This window comes from Antechinus flavipes, chromosome 4, assembly GCF_016432865.1.
Source record: "Antechinus flavipes isolate AdamAnt ecotype Samford, QLD, Australia chromosome 4, AdamAnt_v2, whole genome shotgun sequence".
NCBI classification, from domain to species: Eukaryota; Metazoa; Chordata; class Mammalia; order Dasyuromorphia; family Dasyuridae; genus Antechinus; species Antechinus flavipes.
Window position 1 is genome coordinate 339,901,562 of NC_067401.1, and position 27,758 is coordinate 339,929,319.

At 32.4% G+C, this 27,758-nt stretch overlaps 1 protein-coding gene across 2 annotated transcripts in view; it reads left to right on the forward strand.

The window, feature by feature from the left end:
- CCDC170 (coiled-coil domain containing 170) overlaps positions 1-27,758 on the forward strand; it is a 121,503-nt gene that overhangs the window by 69,009 nt on the left and 24,736 nt on the right. Inside the window, exons 7-10 of one of the 2 annotated variants that reach the window (XM_051997955.1) lie at positions 4,931-5,131; positions 12,747-12,920; positions 20,855-21,097; positions 23,453-23,550. In XM_051997955.1, the coding sequence (XP_051853915.1) occupies positions 4,931-5,131; positions 12,747-12,920; positions 20,855-21,097; positions 23,453-23,479 (645 nt within the window). In that variant the 3' untranslated portion in view covers positions 23,480-23,550. Of the gene's footprint in view, positions 1-4,930; positions 5,132-12,746; positions 12,921-20,854; positions 21,098-23,452; positions 23,551-27,758 lie in introns of those variants that run through there. The other variant, XM_051997956.1, reaches the window with a different exon arrangement.

Genomic DNA, 27,758 nt, shown 5'->3' on the forward strand with positions numbered 1-27,758 from the left:
GCAATTAAGTCTGATGTTTGGTGACTAATATGCTTTCTGGTTCTTTGGAGAAAAAAAAGGAAAAAATCCCAAGTTGTTATTTTGCCTTGCTTACACCTGTTTTTGCTTTTATTTTCTGTGCATAACTTATTAAAATCTGATTTTAATCTGAGATATCACATCACAGGCATCAAATTGGCTGAGATGACATGAAAGGAAAATGATAAATGATGACGAGGCTGAGGGAAAACAGTATATTTTCACAGTGTGAATGTCCAACTTTTTTGGAAACAAATTTGGAAATATAACTTCAAATTTATTAAAGTGTACATACTCACTGACTCGGTGATACCATTTCTAGGTCTATATCCCCAAAGTTCAAAGATGGAGGAAAATGTAGAAAAATATTGATAGCAGCTCTTTTTATGGTAGCAAAGAAATGGAAACTGAGGGAATGCCAATCAATTGGTGAATAGCTGAATAAATTGTGGTATATGAATGCCATGGAATATTGTTGTGTTGTAAGAAATGATGAAGAGGATGATTTGAGAAAAACCTGGGAGACTTGTATGAATTGAGGCAAAATGAAATAAAACATAACCAGGAGATCAATTTATACACTAACAGTAAAGTTGTAAAAATAATCAATTTAAAAAAAATTAGTAATTCTGGTCAATAACAGGAATCAATCACAATTCCAAAAGACTCCTATATACTAGACACTTCTAGCTAGAGAAACTTTGGACTCAAATAGTAGATTGAAGCATATTTTCTTCTCTGTCTTTTATTTCTTCCCTCCTTCCCTCTCTCCTTCCCTTTCTCCCTTCTTCCTTCTCTTCCTCCCTTCCTCCCTCCCTCCCTCCTTTCCTCCTTCCTTCTTTCCTTCTTTCCTTCCTTCCTTCCTTTCTTCCTCTTTCTCTTTTTCTTTTTCTTTCATGATCGAACATCCTATGTCTCTTTAAAAAAAAAAAACAACATAAAAACTCTGAAGAACATAAAACATCAAATTTTCATATAAATGGAAAAGAATAATATACACAAACACATGAAATTTTAATATAGTTTGTTTTTTAAGAGTGCATATTAAATTTAACATGCTACCCACGTTGTTTTGTTTCTCTGAGGTTTCTTCCTTTTGCTCTCTCCTCTACATTTTAAAAATGATACTCTTTTCTTCTTTTTTTGATATCATTTCTCCTTCCTCTAATCTTTCTCCCACCAAAAAAACCTAAAGGGCCCCCTTATAATAAATGGGCATAAAATAGTGCACAATAAAGTCACACATTGATTGCTTGTGAAAATCTAAGTTTCATTGCACTGATTATCTCTAAGAGATTGGGAGAATCTGGGGTTGATTGCTTATTGCCTCAGTCAAAGTTCTTAAATCTTTCAATGTTTTTTCCTTGTACAATGTTGTAGTTATATTAAACTGACAAGTAGTAGGTCAGTACTTCTGATGTGGCAAAATGTTGGGTTACAAAATGTGACATTATATGATACATCACTGAGCTTACAGTATTGTATGCATTTTGGTAATTTGCTTATAGAATGATTTAACATAGTTACTTTGTTGAATAAAGGAACTTACTTCAAGAAAGGTTTATGCTAATAACCTTTATTTTAAAATGTGTCTTTATCAAGAAAAATAATTTAATTCAAGTGGAAGTAGATGACCTTCACTAGCTAATGGCTTGCTCCTACACCCATGTTATTATTTTCCTTCCCCATTTCCATTCAAAATGCTTTGCCTGAAATGGTTTTAATTCTAGCATGTGAAATAACATAAAATTGTCAGCATGATATATTTGTTTATTTTCTAAAGAAAATGATGTAAATTGTTTAAGCTGGTTCCACCCTCTCTACACCCATAAAAGTGATAATGACTCAGTCTTTTTCATGCCTTAATCTGACTTTCCTACCCAGTAATCTTTTTTCAATAGCTCCTTTTCCTTTTTAAAAACCCAAATCAAGCATATAGTTACTGCTGTCTTATATGACTCATGCTCAGGCAGCATTGGAAGAAAATAGGGCTCCCATATTATTTTAAAAGTATTTCTGGAGAATTGATATTTTTTACAACTTGATAAATCTGTTTATGGAAGAGGCAATGTGCTGACTTCTAGCTGATGTGGCAAAACATACTGTAAATAGTTGAGAAATATCAATTTGAAGGCCAAAAAGGCAAAGTCAGACTTGGCTTGGCTTAATCAACTTAGGTGTGCTTCCATTTGCAGAACAGTCATCCTTCTAAAAATCCTACCTTTATAATTCATGATAGAACCTAGGGAAGCCTTACTTTTCCTGTAAATTATTTCTGCACATTCATTATCTTTCTACCATGACAATTTTCTTTTTTTTTCTTTTTTAAAGGTTATTTTATAACGTCACCACTATATTATCATGAATTTGAATTGGGTTCTTAGTGTTTGTTTAACCTTGAAAATTCAGGACACTTGTAGCAGGTGGATTTTGAAATTATGATTTTTTTTGTACAATGAGACATGAGGCATTAAGGTGCAACACCTTCAGAAATAAGTGTAGATTATCTAGAGAAAATATTTTCTTCCTTTTTGGTTGTTTTTTAAATAGTCAATCAACCAGGCTGAAAATGGTTTACACAATTGAGAAGCCACAGATAATGATTTCTCTGTGATTTCTGAAGTTAAAAACAAATCTATAAAACTTGCACTGAATGATGTTTTGATAGAGTTGTTTTCATGAAGTTGCTTTGTTTTTTCCCATCCAATATTGAATAGGTGGTCTGAATTCTAACCCTTATTTTTTCTTCTTTTTCTTTGTTTTTTCTCCTCCTTCCTCCTCCTCCTTCTCTTCTTCTTCCTTCTTTTTCCTTTCCTTCTTCTCCTTTTCTCTTTTCTTTTTCTTTCTTCTCTAAAGTTTTATTCATGCTAATTTCCAAACATATATCTGCCTATCCCTCCTTTAACCACTCACTTGTAATAATGAAAGGAGTTAAGAGTATCATTTTGTTCATCTTCAGCTGGGACTGTGAATGCCCTCTTTTTTTTTTTTTTTTGCCACTCTACTTATGTTCCTCAATGATTGTAAAAGTTCCTTGAGTATTAATTTTGGGGTTACCAATAAAATTTAATGAGGCCAGTTGAAAAATATGGAATCTGTGAATAATGAAAATTGACTATAAGTCTAACAGATGGGAGAAAAGTCAAGGCTAGAAATGTAGATTTGGTAGCTATTAAATAGTAATATTGGCTCTCTAAAAATGTATACACAAAATATTTAAGTTTAATCTTATAGTATAGTATTAACATTTTCATCACTTTATTTTTCACAATTAACAAAGCAATCAATCAAGCCCTGATTTCCTATATTTGCCACTTTGTGGGTAAAAATGCTCACATTGAAAATTTGACAAATGACTCTCTCAACCCAGTTTGAGCTGACTCTAGTACAATTTCTTTAGCCTTCTTTTTAGTTCCTAAATAAGTTATCTCCAAGGCTGCAATAGCTTGGCTAACTAGTAATCATATGGGAAAGTATTTAGACATAGGGACAAAGATTGGATCTATGATTTCATTGTTCTGTAGCAGAGATATCTATTATGTGGTCCCAGGCTATGCATTCCTTGATTAAAATGTAATACAATAGAACACTGATAATGTTTTATTATTTAAAAAAAAAACCACATCATTTATTTATTTATTTATGAAGAATAACCCTTTATTTTCAAAATACATGCAAAAACAGTTCTCACCATTCAATCCCCCCAAAAAACTGTCCCCCGAACTTCTCTCCATACCTTCACCCCACCTCCTTCCCTAGAGAGCAAGCAATCCAATAATATGTTAAATATGGAACACAGATAATGTTAACATGTTTTTCTAAATTAATAGGTGTTTGGCATAGATGTTTATATATAGTCTGATGTCCCCATTTCTTTTTGAATTTGACACTATTATTCTATAGAACTCTTTAATAAAACAAACTCCTTATCAATAAATTCAGTCTGTCACTTTCTGCACAGATTAAAGTCTTGATTTACCTAGAATACTGAGACATTAAGTGATTTACTGAGGTTCTCACAAGTACATATCAGAGGAAGGATCTGGATCCTGGTCTCGTTGGCTTCAAAGTTAGCTAGCTCTCTGTCCCTTTGCTATGCCATGTGAAATTACGTAGAGTACACTGAAAACAAAAAAACAACCCTTGGCATTGATTATTTCATTCTCAACATTTTATTTCCTTAATATTTAAAGACTGAACATTCTTTATTTAAAAGTATTGTCCCCAGAGGGGTCCTGGATTCCTGTTCTGAACTTGTCATTGAATCAAATGAATATGTGTAGAAAAATGGAGCACTATGTTTCTAGTGTGCAAAATAAAGATGGCAATATGGCATTTATTAAATTAATATTCTTTGAGTGACTGCATAAATACAGAGAAACATAAGATATGGTTCATGTGAGAGCTTTCTGCCATGAGACAAAGTATATAGGGTTATCTCCAAAGCAATAATTATCATGTTGGTGCCAGATTAGTATAGACAACCAGTTGATCAACTTTAGCTCTTGTAATTCAGAATTCCTAAACTCAAGTGCTTAAATTCCATCAGTCTCCCTTAGAGGATTATAGGCAAGAGCTACTATATGGGCCTGATTCACTGATTATTAGTTGTGTGACCCTAATGAAGTCATTTAACCAACTCAGTATTTTAGGCAGAATTCAGGCTATATTAGATAATGTAAATAGATTTTGTTAAATAGTGAAAATAGTTTATCTTTGCATTAGAGGTAAATATGATTAGTGTTTTGTTTTAGATTTTATATGAAAAAAAATTTTAATTTAAAGAAATCAACTGATTTGAATCTGTAAGGTGATAATATAAATAGTTTTGCTGGAGCAATTGAGCACTCATTTTTAAATACTTTCTTGCTTTTCAATGAAGCTTAGTCCTATACTGTTTCTTTCTTAACAGATGGTTTCCCAGCTTGAAGCCCAGATAGCTAAACTGACTGAACAATTGGAGAATGAGACTGAACTTCACCAGAAAGCTCTGCAAAGGGCCCAGAATGCAGAAAATCATTTTGAGAGTCTTCAGAGACAATTGACACGCTTGGAGGGGGAGCTGGTATCTGGAGATGTTCTGCTAGACAGTTTGAGCCTTGAAAAACAAAAAGTAATAATCTAGTGGTATTTTACTTAATGGGAACATCTATTATAAGATAAAAAATATCTTAAAAAGTCATCCAGTATATACTGTAATTAGACATTTATTCCTAAATCCTAATTCACCTAAAAAAAAAAAATCTCAAGCAGCAGGTGGCTTTATTGGAGAAGAGGGCAGCCCTGGGTTTTTGGGACTCCTTGGATTATAATAAAGTTGAATATTAATTTCTAGTAAAAATGGAACAAGAAAAAAATTATTATTCCCAACACAAAGTACTAATTTGAACCTTGTCTTGTAGAAATATGAAAATTCCCCTCTAGATGGTTATTTCACTTCTAAAAGGTCAAGTAAATTATTGAAAAAGTGTATTGTTATTGTTGACTAAATGAAAAGGAAACAGCATTTTATTATTTTCTTCTGTATTGCTGGGTTAGGGGTAAAGAAGATTCAGTTAGAAAAGTCAGAACGTAATGGAATGGGGCTGGAGAGGAGATTTCAGAGGACTTTCAGATTTAATTGTATTTTTGTAGTTGGACCAACCATAACATTTTATAGATAGGAAACTGAGAGATTTTAATGGGAAGTAACTTGTTCAATGTCATTCATATTATAAGTAATAAAAGCTGAGATTTGAACCCCTCTGATTCCCAATTCTTTTGATGGTACCAGGTTGTCTTTACAATGATTTTGGAAGAGGCAGAAATGGAAAATTTGCTAGTTTTCTTTTTGAAACTTTCTTTATTAATTAACTACTGAATAATCAGTGCACAGAATGATTTCTGATTCTCTGCACAACTTATATAGCCACTAGGTATAGAATCACTTTACCATACTTTTCTCTCTGGATATCTGAGAGCAGAACAGACATTAATGAGATTGACAGAAACAAGATAGCATTCCAGTTTTGCATCTTTGTTTCAGTCCCCCTATAACTTCTTTCTTTTCTTTTCTTTTTTTTTAGAAAAAAAATCAAGCAGAATTTTATTCTCCTTTTCCTTTGTTTTTTTCATCTCTGTTCTCTTTTAGTATGAAAGAAAAGCAATATCATTGTGATTTTAGTCCTATACCTTGAAAAATAACCTCAAGAGTGGCAAAAATTTAGCTACCTGTAGAATTTCCATTCAGCATCTGAGGAGAGGGGTAGTTAGGTGACACAGTGAACAGACTGCTAGAGTCAAGAAGGCTTGTCATCCTGAGTTCAAATCTGGCCTCAGACTTAGTAGCTGTGTGACTCTGAGCATTTACCTCTATTTTCCACAGTTTTCTCATCTGTACAAATGAGCTGGAGAAGGAAATGATAAAGGACTCCAGTATCTTTGCCAAGAAAACCCCAAATAGGGTCACAAAGAGTTGGACATGAACAACTTCTGAGGAGATATGTTATTTGTGCCATCCTGAAATTATAAAAGAGAAATGAGTTCAGTTCTTAACAGGATAAAGTAATTTAGGAAGACTTAGCATGCAACTTTACTAAAATTATTAGTTATTTCATTTAGTTTTTTTAGTTGATTTTCTATGGTTTTCTAAGTATAAAATCATATCATTTGCAAAAAATAATAATTTTATTTCTTCTTTGATTATTATCCTCGTAATATTTTGGTGGTCTTATTGATATTTTATGCATATATAAATATTAATGTATAACAGTATAATTTTATATATAATAAATATATATATATGTATACATAAATATATGCTTTTCAGTTGTTGTTTAGTCATGTCTGATTCTTCATGATCCCTTTCGGGGTTTCTTGACAGTATTGGAGTGACTTGCTATTTCCTTCTTCAACTCATTTTACAAATGAGAAAAGTGAGATAAATGGTTAAGTGACTTACCAAGGATCACACAGCTACTAAGTGTCTGAGGTCAGATTTGAACTCATGGAGATGAGTTTTCCCTAACTTCTGGCCTGGTATTCTATCCACTGTGCCATCCAGCCGCCCATATAATATATTTATTCATATATAACCATAGAATGTATATATGTATGTATATATATGATATACATACACACACACACACACACACACACACACACACACACACACATATATATATATATATATATATATATATATATATATTGCATTTATAAGACTCTGTCAAATATAAGACTATGTCAAATAGTAGTGGTAATAATAGGCATATTTTACCCCTGATATTACTGGAAAGACCAATAGTTTATCCCTATTACACATAATACTGATTCTTGGTTCTAGATTTATTTATTTATACTGTTTACTATTAACAAGATAAAGTAGGAAAAAAAAGCTTTAAAGACAAGAATTTCATAAAGGCTTGTTTTAATTTTTCATATTGGGTATTGTGATAGAGCAAATTAAAAACCATTTTTAAAAGTTAATACTCTATCCCAGTGGTTCTCAGAAATTATATGTATTCTCAATATATAGTGAGAAGAGTAGTGAAATTGGAGTTACTATACGTGGGTTTAAATCCATATTCAGTTACTTAGTCACATTATATCTGGGTCTCAGTTTCCTCATCAATAAAATGAATAGGTTGGACCAAATGTCTTCTAAAATTCCTTCTAGTTCTAGATCTATAATTCTAGGCTACCTATGAAATCTATGATCTAAAGAGCATAAAAGTACACACGAAAATATGAATAAAAATTATATATTATTTTGGTGCAAAACATTTGTTTTAATGCCTATGATTCCTCTAAAATGTAAATAAACATTTTAGTTAAATTTTAAGCTTAATTTTCTTTCCTTCTCCAAAAAATAACCGATTGGAATTTTCTAGAATTATGCTCCATTCTCTAGTATTGAAGACAGCAATTTATTTTCTTTGGATGCATAAGAAGTCCCCAGATTGTATATCTAAATAGAATTACTGCCAATGAACTATTTTCCAAAAAAAATTGTTGGTCATGTAATGAAATAGCAAAGTTCTGTGGAAAGAATGTCTTACAGTATTAGGGTTCAGTTATCAATTCTGCTGTTTAATGTCTTTGTGATTTTGGATAAATCACTCACTCACTTTGGGCCTCAGTTTCTTTCTTTCTCTCTTTAAAAATTTTTGCAGATATTTTTTCTCTCTATTTTTAAGAATCATTTTTCTTTGAGTTCCAAATTCTATCTCTTCCTTCTTCCTTGAGACAATAAGCTATCAAAAATTGGTTATACAGAGTTATGTAAAACATTACCATATTAGTCATTTTGTACAAGAAAACTCTAATAAGAAAAACAATGGAAGAAAGTGAAAAATAGCATGCTTCAGTCTGTATTAAATCAATATGAGTTCTTTCTCTGGAGACCAGTAGTATGCTTCATCATTAGTCCTTTGGAATTGTCTTGGATCATTATTTGCAGAGAATAGGTAAGTTCTTCACTGAATAATATTGCTGTTACTGTGTACAATCCTCTCCTGGTTCTGTTTACTTCATTATACATCAGTTTATGTAAATCTTTCCAGATTTTTCTGAAATTATTGTGCTTGTGATTTCTTACAGCATAATAGTATTCCATCAAATCATATACCACAGAATGTTTGACTATTTCCCAATTGATGGACATCCCTTTGATTTCCAATTCTTAGTCATCACAAAAAAGAGCTGCTACAAATATTTTTGTACAAATGGATCTTTTCCCCATTTTTTGGATGTCTTTGGGATATAGACCTAAGAGTTGTATTGTATCAAAGTGTATGAACAATTTTATTGCCCTTTGAGCATAGTTCCAAATTACTCTCCAGAATGGTTGGTTTATTTTACAACTCCACCAATAATACATGTGTCCCATATTCTTTTTAACATCTAAAATCCCCCCCCCCACTTTTTTTTATTAGCCTCTCTGATAGGTATGAGGTGATACCTCAGAATTGTTTTAATTTACCTTTGTCTGATCAATAGTGATTTAGAACATTTTTCCTATGACTATAGATAATTTTGATTTCTTTGTCTGAAAACTGCCTACTCATATCCTTTGACCATTTATCAAGTGGGAAATGAATTGTATTTTTATAAAACTGATTCAGCTCTCTGTATATTTGAGAACTGAGGCCTTTATCAGAGATATTTGTTGCAAAAAATTTCCTCAGTTTTCTGCTTTTCTTTTAATTTTGGTCATATTGATTTTGTTTGTGCAAATCCCTTTTAATTTATGTAATCAAAATTATCTATTTTATATTTTTTAATGCTCTCTATTTTCTTTGGTTCTAAATTCTTCCCTTATTCATTAATCTGACAGCTAAACTATTCCAGGTTCTCTTAATTTGCTTATGGTATCACTCTATCCGTTTTGACCTTATCTTGGTATATAGTGTGAGAAGTTGGTCTATATCTAGTTTTTGCCATACTGTTTTCCAGTTTTCTGAGCAGTTTGTGTCAAGTTTAGATCTTTGGATTTATCATGTAGGTTACCATGGTCTTTTCTTATGATGTGTTTTGTACCTAATATATTCCATTGATCCAACACTTTTTCTTAACCATAAGATTTGGTTTTGATTATTTTGATACCAGATTGTTGTGATAATTTCCACTTTATTATACAGTTTGAGATATGGTATGGCTAGATGACCTTCTTTCATGGTTTTTAAAAATATTGATTCCTTTGATATTTTTGAGCTTTTGTTTTTTCCTATGAATTTTGCACTTATTTTTCTAGCTCTATCAAATAATTTTTTGATAGTTTGATTGGTATGGCACTGAGTAAATAGATTGATCAGGTTAAATTGACATTATTTTATTATTGACTCAGCCTATCCACAAGCAATTAATATTTTCTAATTGTTTAGATCTGACATTATTTGTATAAAAAGTTTTTATAGGTATGCTTATATAGTTCCTGGATTTGCCTTGGCAGGTAGACTTGTATATAGTTACTACTATTTGTCTACAGTTTTTTAAATGGAATTTCTTTCTATCTCTTGCTGCTGGACTTTGTTACTAATATATAGAAACGCTAATGTTTTATGTAGAGTTATTTTGTATACTGCAACTTTGCTAAAGTTGTTAATAATTTTAAGCAGTTTTTTTTTAGTTGATTCTCTAGGACTTTCTAAATATGCCATCACCACAGAGAGTGATAGTTTTGTTTTCTCATTGACTATTCTAATTCCCTTAATTTCATTTTTCTTCTGTTATTAGTTTAACTAACATTTCTAGTACAGCATTAAATAAAGGAGGTGATAATGGACATCCTTGCTTCCCACTCTGATTGTATTAAAAAGACTTCTAGCTTATCCCCATTACACATAATATTTGCTGATGGTTTTAGATAAATATTATTTACTTTATCTTATGGTCTCTAGTGTTTATTATAAGAATGAGTGCTATATCTTGTCAAAGGCTTTTTCTGTATTTATTGAGAAGATTATGATTCTGTTGGTTTTGTTATTGATATGATCAATTATGCTAATTGTTTTCCTAATATTGAACCACCCCTGCATTCTTCATATAAATTCTACCTTGTCATAGTGTGTGATTCTTGTCATATGTTGCTGTAATCTCTTTGCTAGCATTTTATTTAACATTTTTGCATCCATATTTATTAGGCAAATAGGTCTATTATTTTCTTTCTCTGTTTTTTCTTTTCCTGGTTTAGATATCAGCACCATATTTTTGTCATAAAAGGAATTTGGTAGGGACTCCACCTATTTTTTCAAATAATTTATACAGTATCAGGATTAATTGCTCTTTAAATGTTTGTGAATCCATCTGGTCCTGGGGATTCTTTTTTAGGAAATTAATTGATGGATTATTCAATTTCTTTTTCTAAGATTGGGTTATTCAAGTATTTTGTTTCTTCTTTTGTTATTCTGGGTAATTTATAGTTTTATAGATATTCATTAAGTTCATTTAGATTGTCAAATTCATTGGCATATAATGGGGCAAAATAACTTTTAACAATTCTCTAAATTTCTTCTTCATTGGTGGTAAGTTCACGCCTTTCATTTTTGATGCTTGTAATTTGCTTTTATTCTTTTCTTTTTAAAATCAAATTAATTAATGGTTAATTTTATTTATTTATTTTTTAAAACTAGCATCCATTTTATTTATTGGCTTAATGGTTTTCTTTTAATTTTATTATTCTCTCCTTTGATTGTCAGGACTTCGAATTTTGTGCTTAATTTGGGAATTAAAATTTGTCGTTTTTCTAGTTTTTTAAAGTTGCATACTCAAGTCATTGATCTGCTTATTCCTCTATTTTATTGATGTAAGCACTATAAATTTTTTCTTTAAGTACTGCTTTGGATGCATCCCATAAATTTCAGAGAGTCCTTCTCATAATAAAAAAATAAAAGAGAGGAAAAGCACCAATTCAGCTAAATTAGCCAACATGTTGAAAAAGTGCAACATTTATCATATTGTTTCATAACCCTACTGCCCCTACTTCTGCAAAGAGGAAAGGAAGTGGCTTCTCCTATCCTTTCTTTGGGGGTGCACTTAGTCATCATAATTTCATACTATTTATTTTTAATTGTTGCTGTTCTTTTCATATATATTGTCATAGTCATTATTTATATTGATAATTTGATGACTGCCAATGTTCTGTCCAAGTGCTATGTCTGTTGATTTTCTGAGCCATATGTTAGATTTTATGATCCAACATGTAAACAAAGTAGTTTATACAGTAATGTACCATTTATTCAGAGGTGAGGTTTCCATCAACAGCAATTTTAGAATAACATGACTTAGAAATAAGTATTAAAGGACACAAATGATTGAAAAAACTATCACAAAATCTCCTTAAGGAGATTCATTTAAGGACTATTGACTCTCTTTTACATATTTATTTATGCATTTGGTTTAGATCTATTATTTCATTAATATAAGGAATTTCTATTTGGAAATTTCCTCGAGACTCTTTAGTTGATACTGATTTGGCTACTGCTTTTTAAAGTCAGAACCTTAGAAACTAGAATTGATGGAGAACAATGAAAGGCTAAACGAGTTATTCTGATTACATGGCAGGTGACTGTATTAAGTCCCAGGTCTCTTTGATTTCAACTTTGCCCCTACTAGCTACTATTTCAGTCACCTGTTTGTTATTCTCTCTTTCTCTATCTTTTTTCCCCCTCCCTCATCCCTCCCTTTCTCCTTCCTTTCTTCTTCATTCCTTTTTTCTTCTTTTTCTTCCTCCCTTTCTCCTCCCTCTCTTCCTCCTTTCTCTTTCCCTTCCTCTCTCTGTCTCTGTCTCTCTGTCCCTCTCTCTCCCTGACTTCTTCTTTCTTTTTCTTTTCTCTCTCTCATTTTCCCTCCTTTCTCTATCCTTTCTTTCTCCCTTCCTCTGTTTATATATATGTGTATTCACACATACATATACATGATATAACACATATATATGTATGCACTATAGACTATTCATATGTTCATGTTTTCCTCCATTCTCATTACAGAGCTGGTATTTGATATTACTAAAAGAAAAATGTAACTATGTACTGTAATTTCTTTTTTAAAACAAAGCTATATATGTTTATTATTTGTTTTCATTCAGTTGGTTCCTTATTGAAAATAATCACATTGCAGTGTTCTGCTTAGTCTATGCTTTGAAAAGTAATCAGTCATTAGTACTCTGCTTTAAAGAAAGAGAAAAATCTGACAAATTCATCTCTTAACTGTGTTTTCTATATCAATTTCATTTTTGTTTTGGGATTTAGTATCTAAAATTTGTGGATCAGCTTTCAGAGAAGATGAAGCTAGACCAGATGGCTGCTGAACTTGGCTTTGACATGCGGCTGGATGCAGTTTTAGCTCGTGCAGAGCAACTAGTTCGACTTGAGAGCAATGCAGTTATTGAAAACAAGACCATGGCCCATAGCTTACAGAGAAAGGTACGAAGGTGGTCTGCTTTAACCTTGTTGGAAAAAAAAAACCCAAAACAATTTCTGGGGGAATCCCAAATATTGTAAGAAATAATGTTAAGTCCATATTAATCAATAATTATTGCTAGTTTGGGCTGAGATATACTTCTTTGATATTTCTATGTATCTATGGTATCATCTATATAAGTACTACCTTCATTGATAGATTGGAAATCCTACATATTTGAGTAAAAGTGGTACATTCTGACTCTTGAAGCTTTAATGGACTTCATTTGTAGTAAAAAGGAATGATTGGAATATAGAAGATGAATGTAAAGTTCACAAATCTCCTATATCTAGCTGGATTAAGGTCATGCTTTATGTCCCATCCATTCATCCATCCATCCATCCATCCATCCATTCACCCATTCATTTATCCAAGTATTCATCTATTCACATCTGGCATTTTACCATCTTCTGATCTACCCCACTACATTGATAGGCCTTTTCTGTTCTACTAATTTTTCTTGGGAGAACAGTATCAAATTCATATTACCATTTTTCTAGAAAAGGTAAAATATTTATGGCTCTACTTACCATTTTTTGTGACCTCCTAGACCAAAATTCCCTTTCTTGTCCACTACTCTTTTAGATGTTTTGTTTTTTCCATTAGAATATAGGCTTGTAGATAATAAGAAATGCCTCACTTTAGCATTTTTATAACCCCAGTACTCTGCACAATGCCTGGCAAATGGGCACTTAAATAAATGTTTTTTCATTCATTCAATTAAATCTGGCTTCATACTTTGATGTAAAATCATTCTTTTACACTTTTATACTTTGTGGCTTGTTAGGCAAAGGTCTGTTGGTCAAGAACCCATCAGTCCTTATTTTCCCTTTGAGAAGCCAGGCTTCCCATACCATGATGAAATATTAGAGTAGAAATTTAGTGGGATTGCTAGTTTTGTTTTAAGAATAATTCTAAAATAAAATTTCTTATTTTAAATTCAGAAAGATGGTGATTATGTAAGTACAGAATGACGAAAATCTGCCCTCTCATTCAGGCATGAAAAGAAGAAATGGAGAAAAAACATGGTAGTTATTTTTTTTTTTTTTTAAGGAAGGAATAGGGAAAGCACCAGCCCTAAACTCAGGAGGCCCTGAATTCAAATTTGATCTCAGTCACTTAACACTTTCTGTCTGTGTGACCCTGGGCAAGTCACTTAACCCCAACTGCCTCAGGAAAAAACAGAAAGGAATAGGGAAATATGAATGAAACTACTATATAGTAGTTCCTTTTCTATACCACAATCACTGTAACTTTAAGGATATTTTATATAACAATATCACTGCCATCAAGAAAGAAAATTTGGATTACATTTCCTTCCCAGGTTCTACCCAGATAATCAATCTTTCTATATACTCAGCAGTCATTCCTTTCTACTTGGATCCTAGTAAAGGAAATGAAGACTATTAACTATAACAACAACAACAATAATAATAAATTTATAATATGTACTACATATAATGTATGATAGTAATAATAATGAAAATATAGAGAACACTTTAAGATTTACAAAGCACTTTCCTTATACTAACTCATTTGATCTTCTTGACAACCCTGTGAAGAAATTAGTCTAGGTTTCGTTAGTCCCATATTTTAAGGGCACAAGATACTTGTATTACTACTTAAATTTGTTGTATAATGGAATGCCAAGTGAAAAAGATCATGCAGACAAATTTAGTTAGGGAAATATTAAAAGGATCCTGATGGTCATCACTTCCTTTTACCATCTAGTAAAATATTAAGATGATCTTGCTATGAATGTTTCCCTTATGAGGCAAGTTCCTGGCATAGATCCTGAATCACAATGAACCCCTCCTCATTGCAAAGTATAATATAAAGTATATTAGCTTCTGTAAGATACTTAGAAGAAATAAGGAAAACAGTTGAAACTCCCATGTTAGTGAATTTGTCATGACTTTGGCTATTTTTAAGAACAACTATAGGAGGATAGAATTATAAAATATGATTGTCTCCAACTGATAATTTTGAATGCCACTATCTTCAGTACATTAGTATTTTTATGTTGAATAGAATAGAGTTGAATGGAGTTAAGCTTGCAGTATCATTTATTATGCAATGTCATATAAACTTTCAGCATAACTATATTTTATAATGATACTAGTTATTAGATTTGAGTAATTTAAAACTGGAATATTTTTTTTTCAATATGTCAATAAACATTTTAAAATTAGTGACATGATGCTAAATGCTGGGAATATAAAGAAAGGCAAAAAACAATTTTTTTGCCCACATTCTGAGGAAATGCAAATAATGAGAAAATTGTACAAAAAACTATATACATACAAGTTATATACAGGGTAAGTTAGAGATAATCTCAAGATGAAGGCAATAATATTAAAGGGAATCTGGAAAGCCTCTTTTTTCTTAATTATTATACTTTCTTTAGAAGTACCCCAAATTTCATTAATTCAAATTAATGAATTAAGAATTCATTAATTTTAATTGCAAATGATGAATATTATCTAATAATTTTTTTAAATGGGAGAAGCAGAGAGCACAGTCTATAGATATTGTAAGCAAAACATACTATATTCCCTTGGACCCCCTTCTAGCTCCTTAAGTAGTGTTCTCATAAACCTTTAAGAATAATGTCAGGAGATAAAATTCAGAATGAATTGAGAATAGTTGGAAAAAAAAAACATGATAGAGAAAATAAAAAGGACTTTTATAGCTATTTTTAGATTGAGAAGAGGAAGAAAAATGTTGGGTGGGGTTGATGTTACAGAAAGAGGAACTAACTAAATGCTATTTTTTTTTTAATTAAGGAGAATGATCTTCAGATTAGAAAGGATAGAAGAAAATAAGTTTTAGAGCCAAAGATAGGTGAGGAAGTAGTAAGTGTTTGATTTTTTGACTCTAAGTAAGTTCTGATTTCTTTACCTGGATGAATTCTGTACATGGAGTACTGAAAAAATTTGGAGGTGTTATTGTCAGTGGTTCCTCACAGAAAGGAAAAGACATACAATGCAAACCACAGACTAGTGAGCTTTATGTTGATCATAGCAAAATCCTTATATAAATTGTTAATTGAGTGGATCATGAGCTTTTAGGAAAGGAAGTGATGACTGGGAGTTATCATTTTTTTATGCCAAATCCACCTTCCTTCCCAACTTCCCCATTCCTATAGTAGGCACCATTATTAATCAAATTCACAAACTCACTGACTCGTCACAGTTAGGTGGAATAAGAGATAGAGCTCCAAGTCAGGAAAAAACCTGAGTTTAAATCTGGTCTCAGACACTTGGTAGCTATGTGACTGGGAAGTCATTTAACCATTGTTTCAGCTTTCTTGTAGGTAAAATGGGAATAACAATAGTATCTATCTCAGGGTGTTGTGAGGATCAATTAAAATAAAAAATTGTCAAGTGCTTAGTACAGTGCTTGGGATATAGTAAGCACTATCTAAATGTCAGCTATTATTAGTTATTTATATACTAAATGATACTCTTACAGATTTTTACCATCATACTATGGAAGTGTATGCATATGTCTCTGTCTTTCTACTCATAGGTCCAATATCCTAATTCAGGACATCATCTCTTGTCTGGACTATTGCATTGGCTTCCTAATTGGGCACCTTGCCTTGTCACTCATTTTACTACTCAACTGTCAAAGTGATTTTTTTTTCTATTTTAAAAATAGTAAATTTTCTCAAATACATGTAAAGATAGTTTATCTTTTATAAAGATTTTTATAAAACTTTTTGTTCCAAATTTTTCTCCCTTCTCCCTCCCCAAAATGGAAAGCAATCTGATATAGATTAATTATGTGCAATTCTTTTAAACATATTTCCATATTTGCCATTTGTACAAGAAAAATCAGATCAAAAGGGAAAAAAAAACAATGAAAAAGGAAAAAAAAACCAAGCAATAACAACATAAAAAAGTGAAAATATTATGTTTTGGTCCACTTTCAGTCTCTCTCTGGATGCTGATGGCATTTTCCATCTCAAGTCTATTGAAATTCTCTTGAATTCCTGCAGTGTTGAAAAGAGCCAAGTCCATCACAATTGTTCTTTACATAATCTTCTTATTACAGTGTTCAATGTTCTTTTGAGTCTACTCATTGCATTCAGCATTAGTTCGTGTAAGTCTTTCCAGGATTTTCTGAAATCAGCCTATTAATCATTTCTTATAGTACAATAATATTATATTATATTCTTGTATCATAACTTATTTAGCCATTCCCGAACTGATGGGACAATTTCCAGTTCCTTGCCACTACAAAAAGGGCTGCTATAAACATTTTTGCACATATGAGTCTTTTTCTATTCTTTTATGATCTCTTTGAAATTCAGATCCAATAGAGACACTGTTGATATCAAAGAGTATGTAGTTTTATAGCCCATTGGATGGATTTCTAACTTGATCTTCAGAATGGTGGGATTATTTCATAACTCCACTCCACCAATAATGTATTAATGTACCATTTTCCCCACATCTCCTCCAACATTTATCATTATCTTTTCCTGCAAGATGTTTTTTCAAAGCATAGCTCTGACTATGTCACTTTCTTGCTCAAAAAGCTTTAATGTCTCTCTATTGCCTCTAGAATAAAATATATAATATTTGACTTTTAAAGTCCTTTGCCACCTGGTTCCTGCCTACATTTCCAGAATTTTTATATGATACTCCCTGTTCATATCTCTAATGGTCCAATCAAACTGATCTTGCTGTTTTTTATATACAGCACTCTATCTTTCATATCTCTGCATTTCCACAGACTGTCCTTATGCCCCAGAAGGTATTCTTTGCTTCCCTTTGGGGACTTCTTTGATATCTCTTGTTATTAGTGCTTTTTCCTCAATACTATCTTATATTTATTTTTAAATGTATTTAGTATATAGATATTTATATATACACAACCCACATGCTCACACATGCATATAGATCCACATGCACATGCATAAAAAACATGTACCAACACAATGCCCAACAAGCACATATATATGGATATACATGTACAATGTATACACAATAAAAACACACAAATACACAATGTACATATATAAAAAATACAACAAAATAGGTATGTACACCTATGGATACATGTGTATTATACATGTTCACAAGAAACACATATAGCCACAGAGATGCACTATATGCATGCATATTTATGTGTATGTATGTGACAGCCACAATGTGGGTATATATGTGTGTGTGTGTGTATGTATGTGTGTGTGTATACACACACACACACACACATCTATATCTATACATACACACACTATTTGTATACACATGTGGTCTCCCTGATAGAGGGAAAGTATTATATAATTTCTGTTTTATTATATAATTTCTGTTTTATTATATAATTTCTGTTTTAATATCTTCTTTCTCTTTCTCCCTTTTTTTTTCTTTCTCTTTTTTTTTGGTGAGACACTCAGAATTAAGTGACATATCCAGGATCACACAGCATTAAGTGTCAAGTGTCTGAGGTCAGATATGAATTCAGATTTTCCTGATTCCAGGACTGGTGCTCTATCCACTGTACCACCTAGCTCCTCCTGTTTCAGTAGTCTTATTCCTTAGTATGGTGTTTGGTATATGGTAGGTATTTAATAAATACTTCCTCATTATTCCATTCTGTTCTCTTGATTTTATTTATACCACAGTCTCTTGGTTCTCTTCTTATGTCTCCAATCATTCCTAAGTGGAATGATTTTTTTGGTTCCTCATCTTCTTCTCTAAACCACAAGTTAGTTGTTACCCAAGATTCTGTCCTTGGCTTTTTATATGACTCTCTTTACTCTTTGTTCTTTTATTTCTGAACACTAAGCAAAGTGCCTTGCTCATAGGAGACAAGCAGTAAATACATGTTGATTGATTGACTTCTGTGAGCAAGCTTATCAATTTTTAAGACTTCAGCTGACATCTCTATTCAGATGATGCTCATATTCTCACCTCTCTCAAATTTCAGGCCCTTTGTTCCACTGTTATTTCAAATTCAACATATCCAAAATTGCGTTATTGTTTTTCCTCTTAAACACTCTGTCTCCCCTTGTGCCCCTTTGACTTGATTTTTTTGGCAGTGGTACTATCATTCATCTGTTTCAAAATTATGAATTTTTTTTGCCTCTTCCATCTTCCTCACCTTCTATATCTAATCAGTCATCAAGTCTTGGCTGATTCCCTCACAAAACTTGTCTAGGATGATTTTCTCCCTTTTATTTACATGACCAACATGACCAACTTTGTGTGGGTCTTCCCCCCTCATTAGGACTATTATAGTAGCTTTCTTTTTAATGAGTTTTCTCATACCTACCTTGCCAATCTTTCTTAATGTATATAGATCTGGCCATATCATTTCCCAAAATTTTTTCTATGGTTCCTTAGAAGTTTAAGTTCAGGCTGTTTTGCCCATTGCTCAATGTCTTTCATAATTTGGCACCACCTTCTATTTCCCGCATTATCTTGATTCTTCATGCATTATATATTATAGACAAACTGGACTACTTCTTAATCTGCTGAACAATCCTTGAACTTTTCAACCTTTGTGCTTTTGTTCACATTATTGCCTATACCTAAAGTGTCCTCCTACCATTCTTGTTGAATTCCATTCATCCTTCAAAGCTCAATTCAAATTTTATTTCCCCTATGAAGTCTTCCTTGATCATTTATTTGTTATAACATTCCCTCTCAGATATTGTTAACATCATAGAATCTCAGTGTTGAAAAAGATGATAATGGCCATCTAGTTCATCTAGTTCCTGACTGAATAAGAGAGCATCCACTCTTCAACATAAAGACTTATTTTGCAGAGTTCTAATTCTTGAGAAATCTTTTTCCTTATAGTAAGGCTAATATATCTCTTTGCAATTCCCATCCATTTCATTTAAGACCACACTGGTCAAATCTCAATCTTTTCCCAAGTGAGAGAATGGTTAGAGATATGAACCTGACCTGTGATTTCATGGAGAGTGTTCTGATTTTCACCTTACAGTTATTGCCATTACAACTTGCTAGATGTTTATCTTAAAGAAGAAAGGATTTAGAGTAAACTGATAACTTTTTCAAACATTTCAAGGCCTGCCTTGGGGGAGAAGGCTTAGAATTATTCTTTATGGCTTCATACAGAGCTAAATCAGGCTAAACAGAAATTAGAAGGAGCCAATTTCAGCTAAACACACACACACACACACACACACACACACACACTCTCTTCCTGATATTTAGACTTGCTTGGAAATGGAATAGGTTGCCTATGAAATTAATGAGTGAGCCTTCTGTTGCTTTTCAAGGAGAAGGAGGATGATCCCTTTGTAGAGGGATTCACCTATCTGGTGGGAGTGGGATTAAATGATTCCTTGGCTTCTTTTCAATTTTTAGGATTGATTCTTTGATTAAATGGGACCCAAGGCTTCTTAAAATAATTTTCCTGGCATTTCAAGTAAGAATAAGGTGATTTTTAAAAAGTAATTTGAAAACATAATAACTCTAATTTTTTTTTTCTAGCCAACTAAACCCAACACTTTGTGATTGAGATTAATCAGTGCAGGGTTGCTGCCATTGGGTTTGTGGAGGATTGAATCTCTCAGTGTCTTGTTATAGTCTGGCCTTGATGAATCCATTTTCGTGGTCTTAAATGCAATTTCACATTTTTATTATGATGCATCTAATGCTAGGGAGAATCAGAGTGGAAAGCCTGCCTTCTCTGCACATTTTCTGTGGTTCTTTTGTCTAGGACTTCGTAGTTCATGAAATTAATTCCTGGAAAAAATGAATAAAAAATGCAATCAGAGAAAAGAAGTCCAATAATCTTTTTGGTTGGTACAAATGAGTCTTATTGAAATATAAAGATCAATGTGATAGCAGTAATTCACTTATATTTCCTGAGTGTTCAGTTATAAAGAAAATTCCCTGTTCTCTTAAACCAGCTAAAGGCTCAGAAAGAAAGGCTGGAGAGCCGAGAGCTACACATGAACCTTCTACGTCAGAAAATAATTCAGCTGGAAGAGGACAGGCAGGTTCGTACAGCTTTGGCTATAGAGAAGGATGAAGCCAATCTTACCATCCGGAAACTGCAGAAGATGGTGGAGAGGTTACAGAAGGATTTGAGAGTGTCCCGACAATCTAACATGGAGCTCAAAGCTAAACTCTCAGATACTAATGAGCTCAAGGCAAGTGCCAGGCTTATGTCTCTTTGTTGATATTTTGCTAAACATGGGAAAAGTGTGTCTGCCCAAAGCTCATAAAGTGGCCAACTGGATAATCATCATCATTCTCATCCTCATCCTCATCATCTTCATCTCAATAACTGTCATTTATATATCACTTTAGAGTTTGAAGAGCTTTACAAATATTGTCTGAATCTCACAACAACCCTGGGAAGTAGGTGTTATTATTATTCTCATTTTATAGATAAGAATACTGAAGAGAAGTTAAATGGCTAATTCTTAGTTACACACCTAAAAAAAATTTGAACTCAGATCTGCCTAACTCCTTAGCTAGCCTTCTGTTCATCATAGCAGTATAATTTATAGTCTTAGAGAGTTGAATAGGCACTTGAGATAATATTTGAGAGGCAGGACTTCCTGGCTTAGAAGCTGATTTTTTATCCACCACTATTCCATCTCTCACGCAACATACATGTAGACAATATACAATAAGGCAAAAGCCGAAGTGCTATAATTTAGAAAAAAATTTGGAGGAAAAAAAGATCACTTCTGATTAGATAAAACAGTGAAGGCAAGTTTGAGAAAATGGACATACTTCTTCACTGAGAAAGGTTACATTTACTGAAATCCCTTTGTGTTTATGGAATTATTCAAGTATACTGCTTCATATCCTCACCATTGTTAATGAGTTCTACTAAAAATGGCATTGGGTGAAACAGTATTACAGAGGGATGATAGTTCAATAGGAATAGAGTTGAGGGAAGTTATATGCTAGTCCTCCAGGTAGGGCTAGCTGTAGGGTGGGAGGTGGGGCTGAGCTGGCCCGATGTCACATGGTTTCCCTAATGATGTCATAGTATGACTTGGAAAATAGAGGGACTCTATTATAAAAATTTAATGATGTTCTTACCTGGAGGATTAGCATATAACTTCCCTCAACTCTATTCCTATTGAACTATCACCCCTCTGTAATACTGTTTCACCCAATGCCATTTTTAATGGAACTAATTAACAATTATGTCTTAATGATGTGTCTATAATGGGCATAGTTAGGAATCTGAAGGGAATGTGTTTACTATATTAAAGGTCCTTACAATGTAAAAGAAAAAAACCCAAAATTTATGTGGACATAACCAAAATATTTAAAATATCATATATATCTGTGCCACTGTGATTGGTATATGTCATAGCATACATATACAACTCAAATATATATATATATGTATGTGTGTATAAATTATATATATATAAAATAATTATATGTAAATAAATATAATAAATATATAAAATATATAACTATGTTTATAAATGTAAATTATATATATAAATGTATTTATATATATTAATCAGCTGTATAAAGCATCAAGTACTTACTATGTGCTAGACAATGTGCTAAGCATTAGAGAGATGAAAAACAAGCAAGACAATCCCTATCTTCAAGAAGCTTACATTTTACTATGGGAAGACTATCATATAAATGGGAACTGGGGAGCTGGAAAGGGGGGAGGTTAGAATTATATATGAAGTAGTATAACTAGTGATGTGTAAGAAATGTTTGTAGTATAGTCCTAGAACCAAGCAAAATGAAGTCAAAGCTAGACTATCAGAGCCCTGATTGGTTTTATGGAAAGATTCTATTTTCAGGTGGGAAAGAAGTGAAGAAATTGCCTCTAGCAGAGTTGAGTGCAATAGATGGAGATGTTCTGATAGTATTATTTACATATAATATAAAATATGCCATAGTTATAAAGAGATCAGTTTTCAGGAACTCTGAACATCTTAGACTACCTATGAACCTGGAAATTTCCCCAAATTAAAAATGATCTTTGACAACAAGATCAAAATAAAAGTAATTAAGCAAATACAATTAAGCAACAAGCAAACAAAAAGAAAACTTCCTGAGGATACAGAAAGATTAAACATAACCAAACCTTAAGACATGATGGTTATAACTACTACATTATGATGGATTGGTAAACCCTTTTAAAGGAAAAGAATATTTTAGTTGTAAGCAGTGTTTTTAATAGGTGGCTTGGTAGAGTGTGGTTCAATGAAATTACCATTAAAAAGTATAGGTATTAGATGTTTTGTGTGTGTGTGTGTATGTGTGTGTGTGTGTGTGTGTGTGTGTGTGTACAAACTAATACATGAAAACTATGTAGCTTATGTTCATTGATTTTACAGTCCAAATGTGGGAGTTATAAACTCTTATCATTGATGAAAATAGATTGTTGTAGAATTTCTTGCAAATCAATAACCTTTTATTCTTGATTTCTTTGTCCTTTCAGTTCCATTTAAACTCCTGATTTGTAAAAGAACTTTTATGTTAAACTAACTCTTTGCTTTTTTATCTCCTAGATGGTAGAGCAGGTGATGAGGAACTGAGAACAACAAGAATAAATATTGGCTGAGGCATTTTAGAATCTTTATTCCCCAATAAATGATGATAATAAAAATTAATGTCTTTGCTGTTATTTTTCATTTCAGAGTTAATAGCTTATTTGAATAGGTGGGATTAGTGTTATCCTATCTTTTATTTGTTGGTCACTTTTAGATTATTTTTTACTCTCCTGCCCATAACTTGTTGCATGTAATATCTCCTTATTTTTATTGTTGTTGAATTGCTTCAGTTGTGTCTGACTCTTTGTGAACCCATTTGGAGTTTTCTTGGCCAAAGATGCTGGAGGGGTTTGCTTTTCCGTCTTCAGTTCATTTGACAGATGAGGGACTGAGGCAAACCGAGTTAAGTGACTTCCTAGGGTCCCATAGCTAGTAAGTGTCTGAGACCAGATATAACCTCAGGAGATTGAGTCTCCTTACTAGCCCTAGCATTTCATCCACTGCATTACCTAGCTGTCTCCATCTTTTCATCTATTTCATTCTAATTTGGTGCTGATTTTTAACTCATGTTTTAATTGATAAATGCTCTGATTGCATAAAGGCAGCCAATTCAGAAAACATTCCCCCACAAAAATCAGTCACTTTTTGTCTATTAATATATAGTCAATTTCCCTTTTTGTGATGCTCATTGCTCATCACATTTAGCTCCTTCTGGTCTGAAGAAAGTATTTACAATATATAGGTCTAGGACTTTTGAATGGTCTACAATCCTTTGGATATATTTTTCAAAAAAAAAATTTTTGATCATGTCCCCTTGTGGACAACTTCTTACTAAAGTTCCTGAATATGCATATGTGTTACTAGGTTTGCATGATTTCATCAAATTCTTTATAGAATTCATCTCTTGTGATAGTTATGTTTAAGCCTTAGTTTTTCATGTTCATCATAAGCATTGCAAGATTAGATGATTAGATGTACATGGAGATGATATTTATATGGTAGCTAAGTGGCTCAGTGGATAGGGTGAGAGATCTGGAGTCAAGAAAAATCTGAATTCAAATCTTCCTTTAGATACTGATTAGTTATATATTCCATGGCAAATCATTTAACTTCCTTCAACTTCAGGTTCCTGATTTGAAAAATGAGAATAATACCACCTAGCTCCCAAAGTTATCAGGAAGATAAAATGAGATAATTTTTGTCAAATAATTTGCAGTCCTTAAAACATTATATACTAGCTATTATGTTTCTTAATGCTTTGTATACATTTTGGAGCTCATTTCATACTTTTTATATTTGTTTTTCTGAAGAGAACCTGTGAGTTGTTTTTTTATTTCGCTACATATGAATAGAGTTAGAGTCAAAGGAGTAAAGGGAAATAGATTTCTCATTTTGCCCACAAAAATAACAAGTGGAAACTTCAAAGAGATGAAAAATGGCTAAAGAACAAAAAGGAAAAAAATAACCCTTTAGTTTCATGGTTTCATTTTTTAATGAGACTATTATTATTGTTACCATTCAATAATAGTAACACTATTTAAACTAAAATTTGTACATTGCCTAAAATGTACATGAACCTTAGCATTCTCTTCATTTCCATTCTGTCCCCATAATTGCAGAAGTAGAAAAGAGCCCTTGAGGATTGAGACCACTTTTATATTGTTCTTTCATTGTTGTCATGGCCATAAAATTGCCTCTGGCTAGGATACCTTTAATAAGTTTCTATATTTGGCTTGCTAGGTTCATCCTCAAGGCCCCAGGCAATGTCAAAAAGACAATATTTGAAATCTTTTCAATGCAGCAGAATCTTACCAGACTGTATACTCTTCTGCCATATTATTCAAGAACCCATGGTGGCCTCCATGCCACAATAAGGCATTGGGATAGTAGTGTGGAGAATACTTGTTTTGTTATTTGATAAAGTAGAAATGTTATTGAAGGAGAAATCTGGAAGAGCAACTGGATCTTTTCAAGAACACATAGAAGAAATCTTGGAACTAACACAGTCTTGAAGGCATTCTAGGATTTATTTTTAAGATATTTCAAAGGAGAAAGATATCCAGAAAAAGGGGAAAAAAACCAACTTGATGAATGGGATTATTAACAAAAGAGGGAAACTGAGAAATCAACACGTGCTAGTTTATATGTCTACCTTCACATTTCAATAAAATATAAAGTGTAGTCCATTTTGCAGGGAGGGGAGGATAATGGGGTGAAGGGAGAGAAGGCAATCAGGGTTAATTGACTTGTCCAGGGCCACACAATTAGTAAATGTTAAGTATTTGATGTCTCCTGCCTCCAGAGTTGGTGCTCTATCTACTCTGCCACCTAACTGCCACTCCACCTGTTTTTTAACGTATGACTGATAAAAATTACATGAAGGGAACAGGTAGTTTTTCAGAGGTGATTCACTGAAAAGAAGTCAATTGTCTAAAAAGTTTAGTGAATCCAAGTTTCCACTTGTTGACTAAATTAAAAAGTCTCACAACTTCTGCAAGAACTTCACTCTGATGATTTATGGTATAGAAGATAGCTAGAAAGTTACAACAGTAATGCATAAGGTCTGATAGTTAATTTCATTCTGATGATTGTGCAATAAACTAAATTATTTTGGGGGAGGGATATAAACTAAGCACACAGAGAAAGGATCAAGAGATTGACTACTAGGTGATGAATTGTTTGGCTATGGCAACACCCTTTTCTACCACCATCACTATAGCCTCTGCTTCTAGTTTTTGCTCATTTATTCTTTTCCATTATTGTTCTTTTTTTTTTTTAAAGTACAATTTTTTTTGCTAATTATTGCTTTATAATGTAGTTTAAGACCTGGTAATGCTAGGTCCTTTTTATTCATACATTCTTTATTATTTCTCTTCATATTCTTAACCTTTTGTTCCATCATATGACTTTTGTTATTATTTTATCTATTTTTATAAAGTATTTCTTTGGTGATTTGATAATTTTAGTGCTAAATATGCAGATTAATTTAGACAGAATAATTTTTATTATTTTGCATGATCTAATTATAAATGTGTAATATCTTTTCAATTATTTAGGTCAATTTTTCTTTAAACATTGTTTTGTAGTTTTGTAGCATTTAATATAAACTCTTATATGTGTCTTGGTAAAATAACTCCAAGATTTTATATAGTTTCTTGTTATATTAAATAGGATTTCTCTTTGCTTTTTGCCTAGGAGTTTGTTAGTATATATAAATGTTGTTGCTTTTTGTGTCCTAATACTTTTCTGAAGTTATAGTCTTAATTATTTTCATTAATTCTCTAAGGTTTTCTAAAGAAATTATCATCATTTCTACAAAGAAGGATAATTTTGCCTACTTTTCACTAATACAATTTTTTTCTCTTCCTTCCTTCCTTCCTTCCTTCTTCCTTCCTTCCTTCCTTCCTTCCTTCCTTCCTTCCTTCCTTCCTTCCTTCCTTCCTTCCTTCCTTCCTTCCTTCCTTCCTTCCTTCCTTCCTTCCTTCCTTCTTCCTTCCTTCTTCCCTCCCCCTTCATCCCTCCCTCTTTCCTTCCTCCCTCACTCCTTCCTCCCTTCCTCCTTTCTCCCTCCCTCCCTCCTTCCCTCACTCCTCTCTCTCTCTCTCTCTCTCCTTCCCCCTGCCCTCTTTCTTTCTTTCTTTCTTTTTTGCTCTTGCTACCAGTTCTAGGACAGGCTAAATAATAGTTTAAACTAGGCCAGTTTTGCTTCTTATTGGACCCCAAAGCCTCCCAGGTTTCTACATTGACAGTAACATTAACTCTTGGTTTTTCATGTTGAGAAAAAGTCCTTTCATTAATACAGTTTTTAAGGATATCTAACATACAAGGATGCTATATTTTTTCAACATTTTTTTCAGCATTTATTGATAAGTGATTTTTGTTCTTTGGTTTATCAGTGTGATTAAGTAGATCAATAATTTCCTTAACACATTTTAATAATGAATCATTTTGGATGTATTGTTGTAGACTCTTGACCAATATTTCATTTAAAATTTCTGTACCAATATTTCTTAGTAATATTGAGATGTAGTTCTTTATTTACCTTTCCACATCAATCTGATAAAAGGAATTTTGATAAAAGTGCTTTTATCTATGTATTTGAGAATCTTATGTAACATAGGGATAAACTGAACTTTAAAGGACCATGCTTAAAGAGAAATGGCAGAATATATGTAGATAGAGAAAGCTCATAGTTTTGGAGTATAGGAGGATATGAACTCAAGGGTACAAGCACAAGGCTTGTCAAACTTGACAAAGAGAAGAGGTATTTCTTGCTTGCTGATTGGTGCAAAGGAAAAAGTGGAGAATGATTTTAAGGATTTTT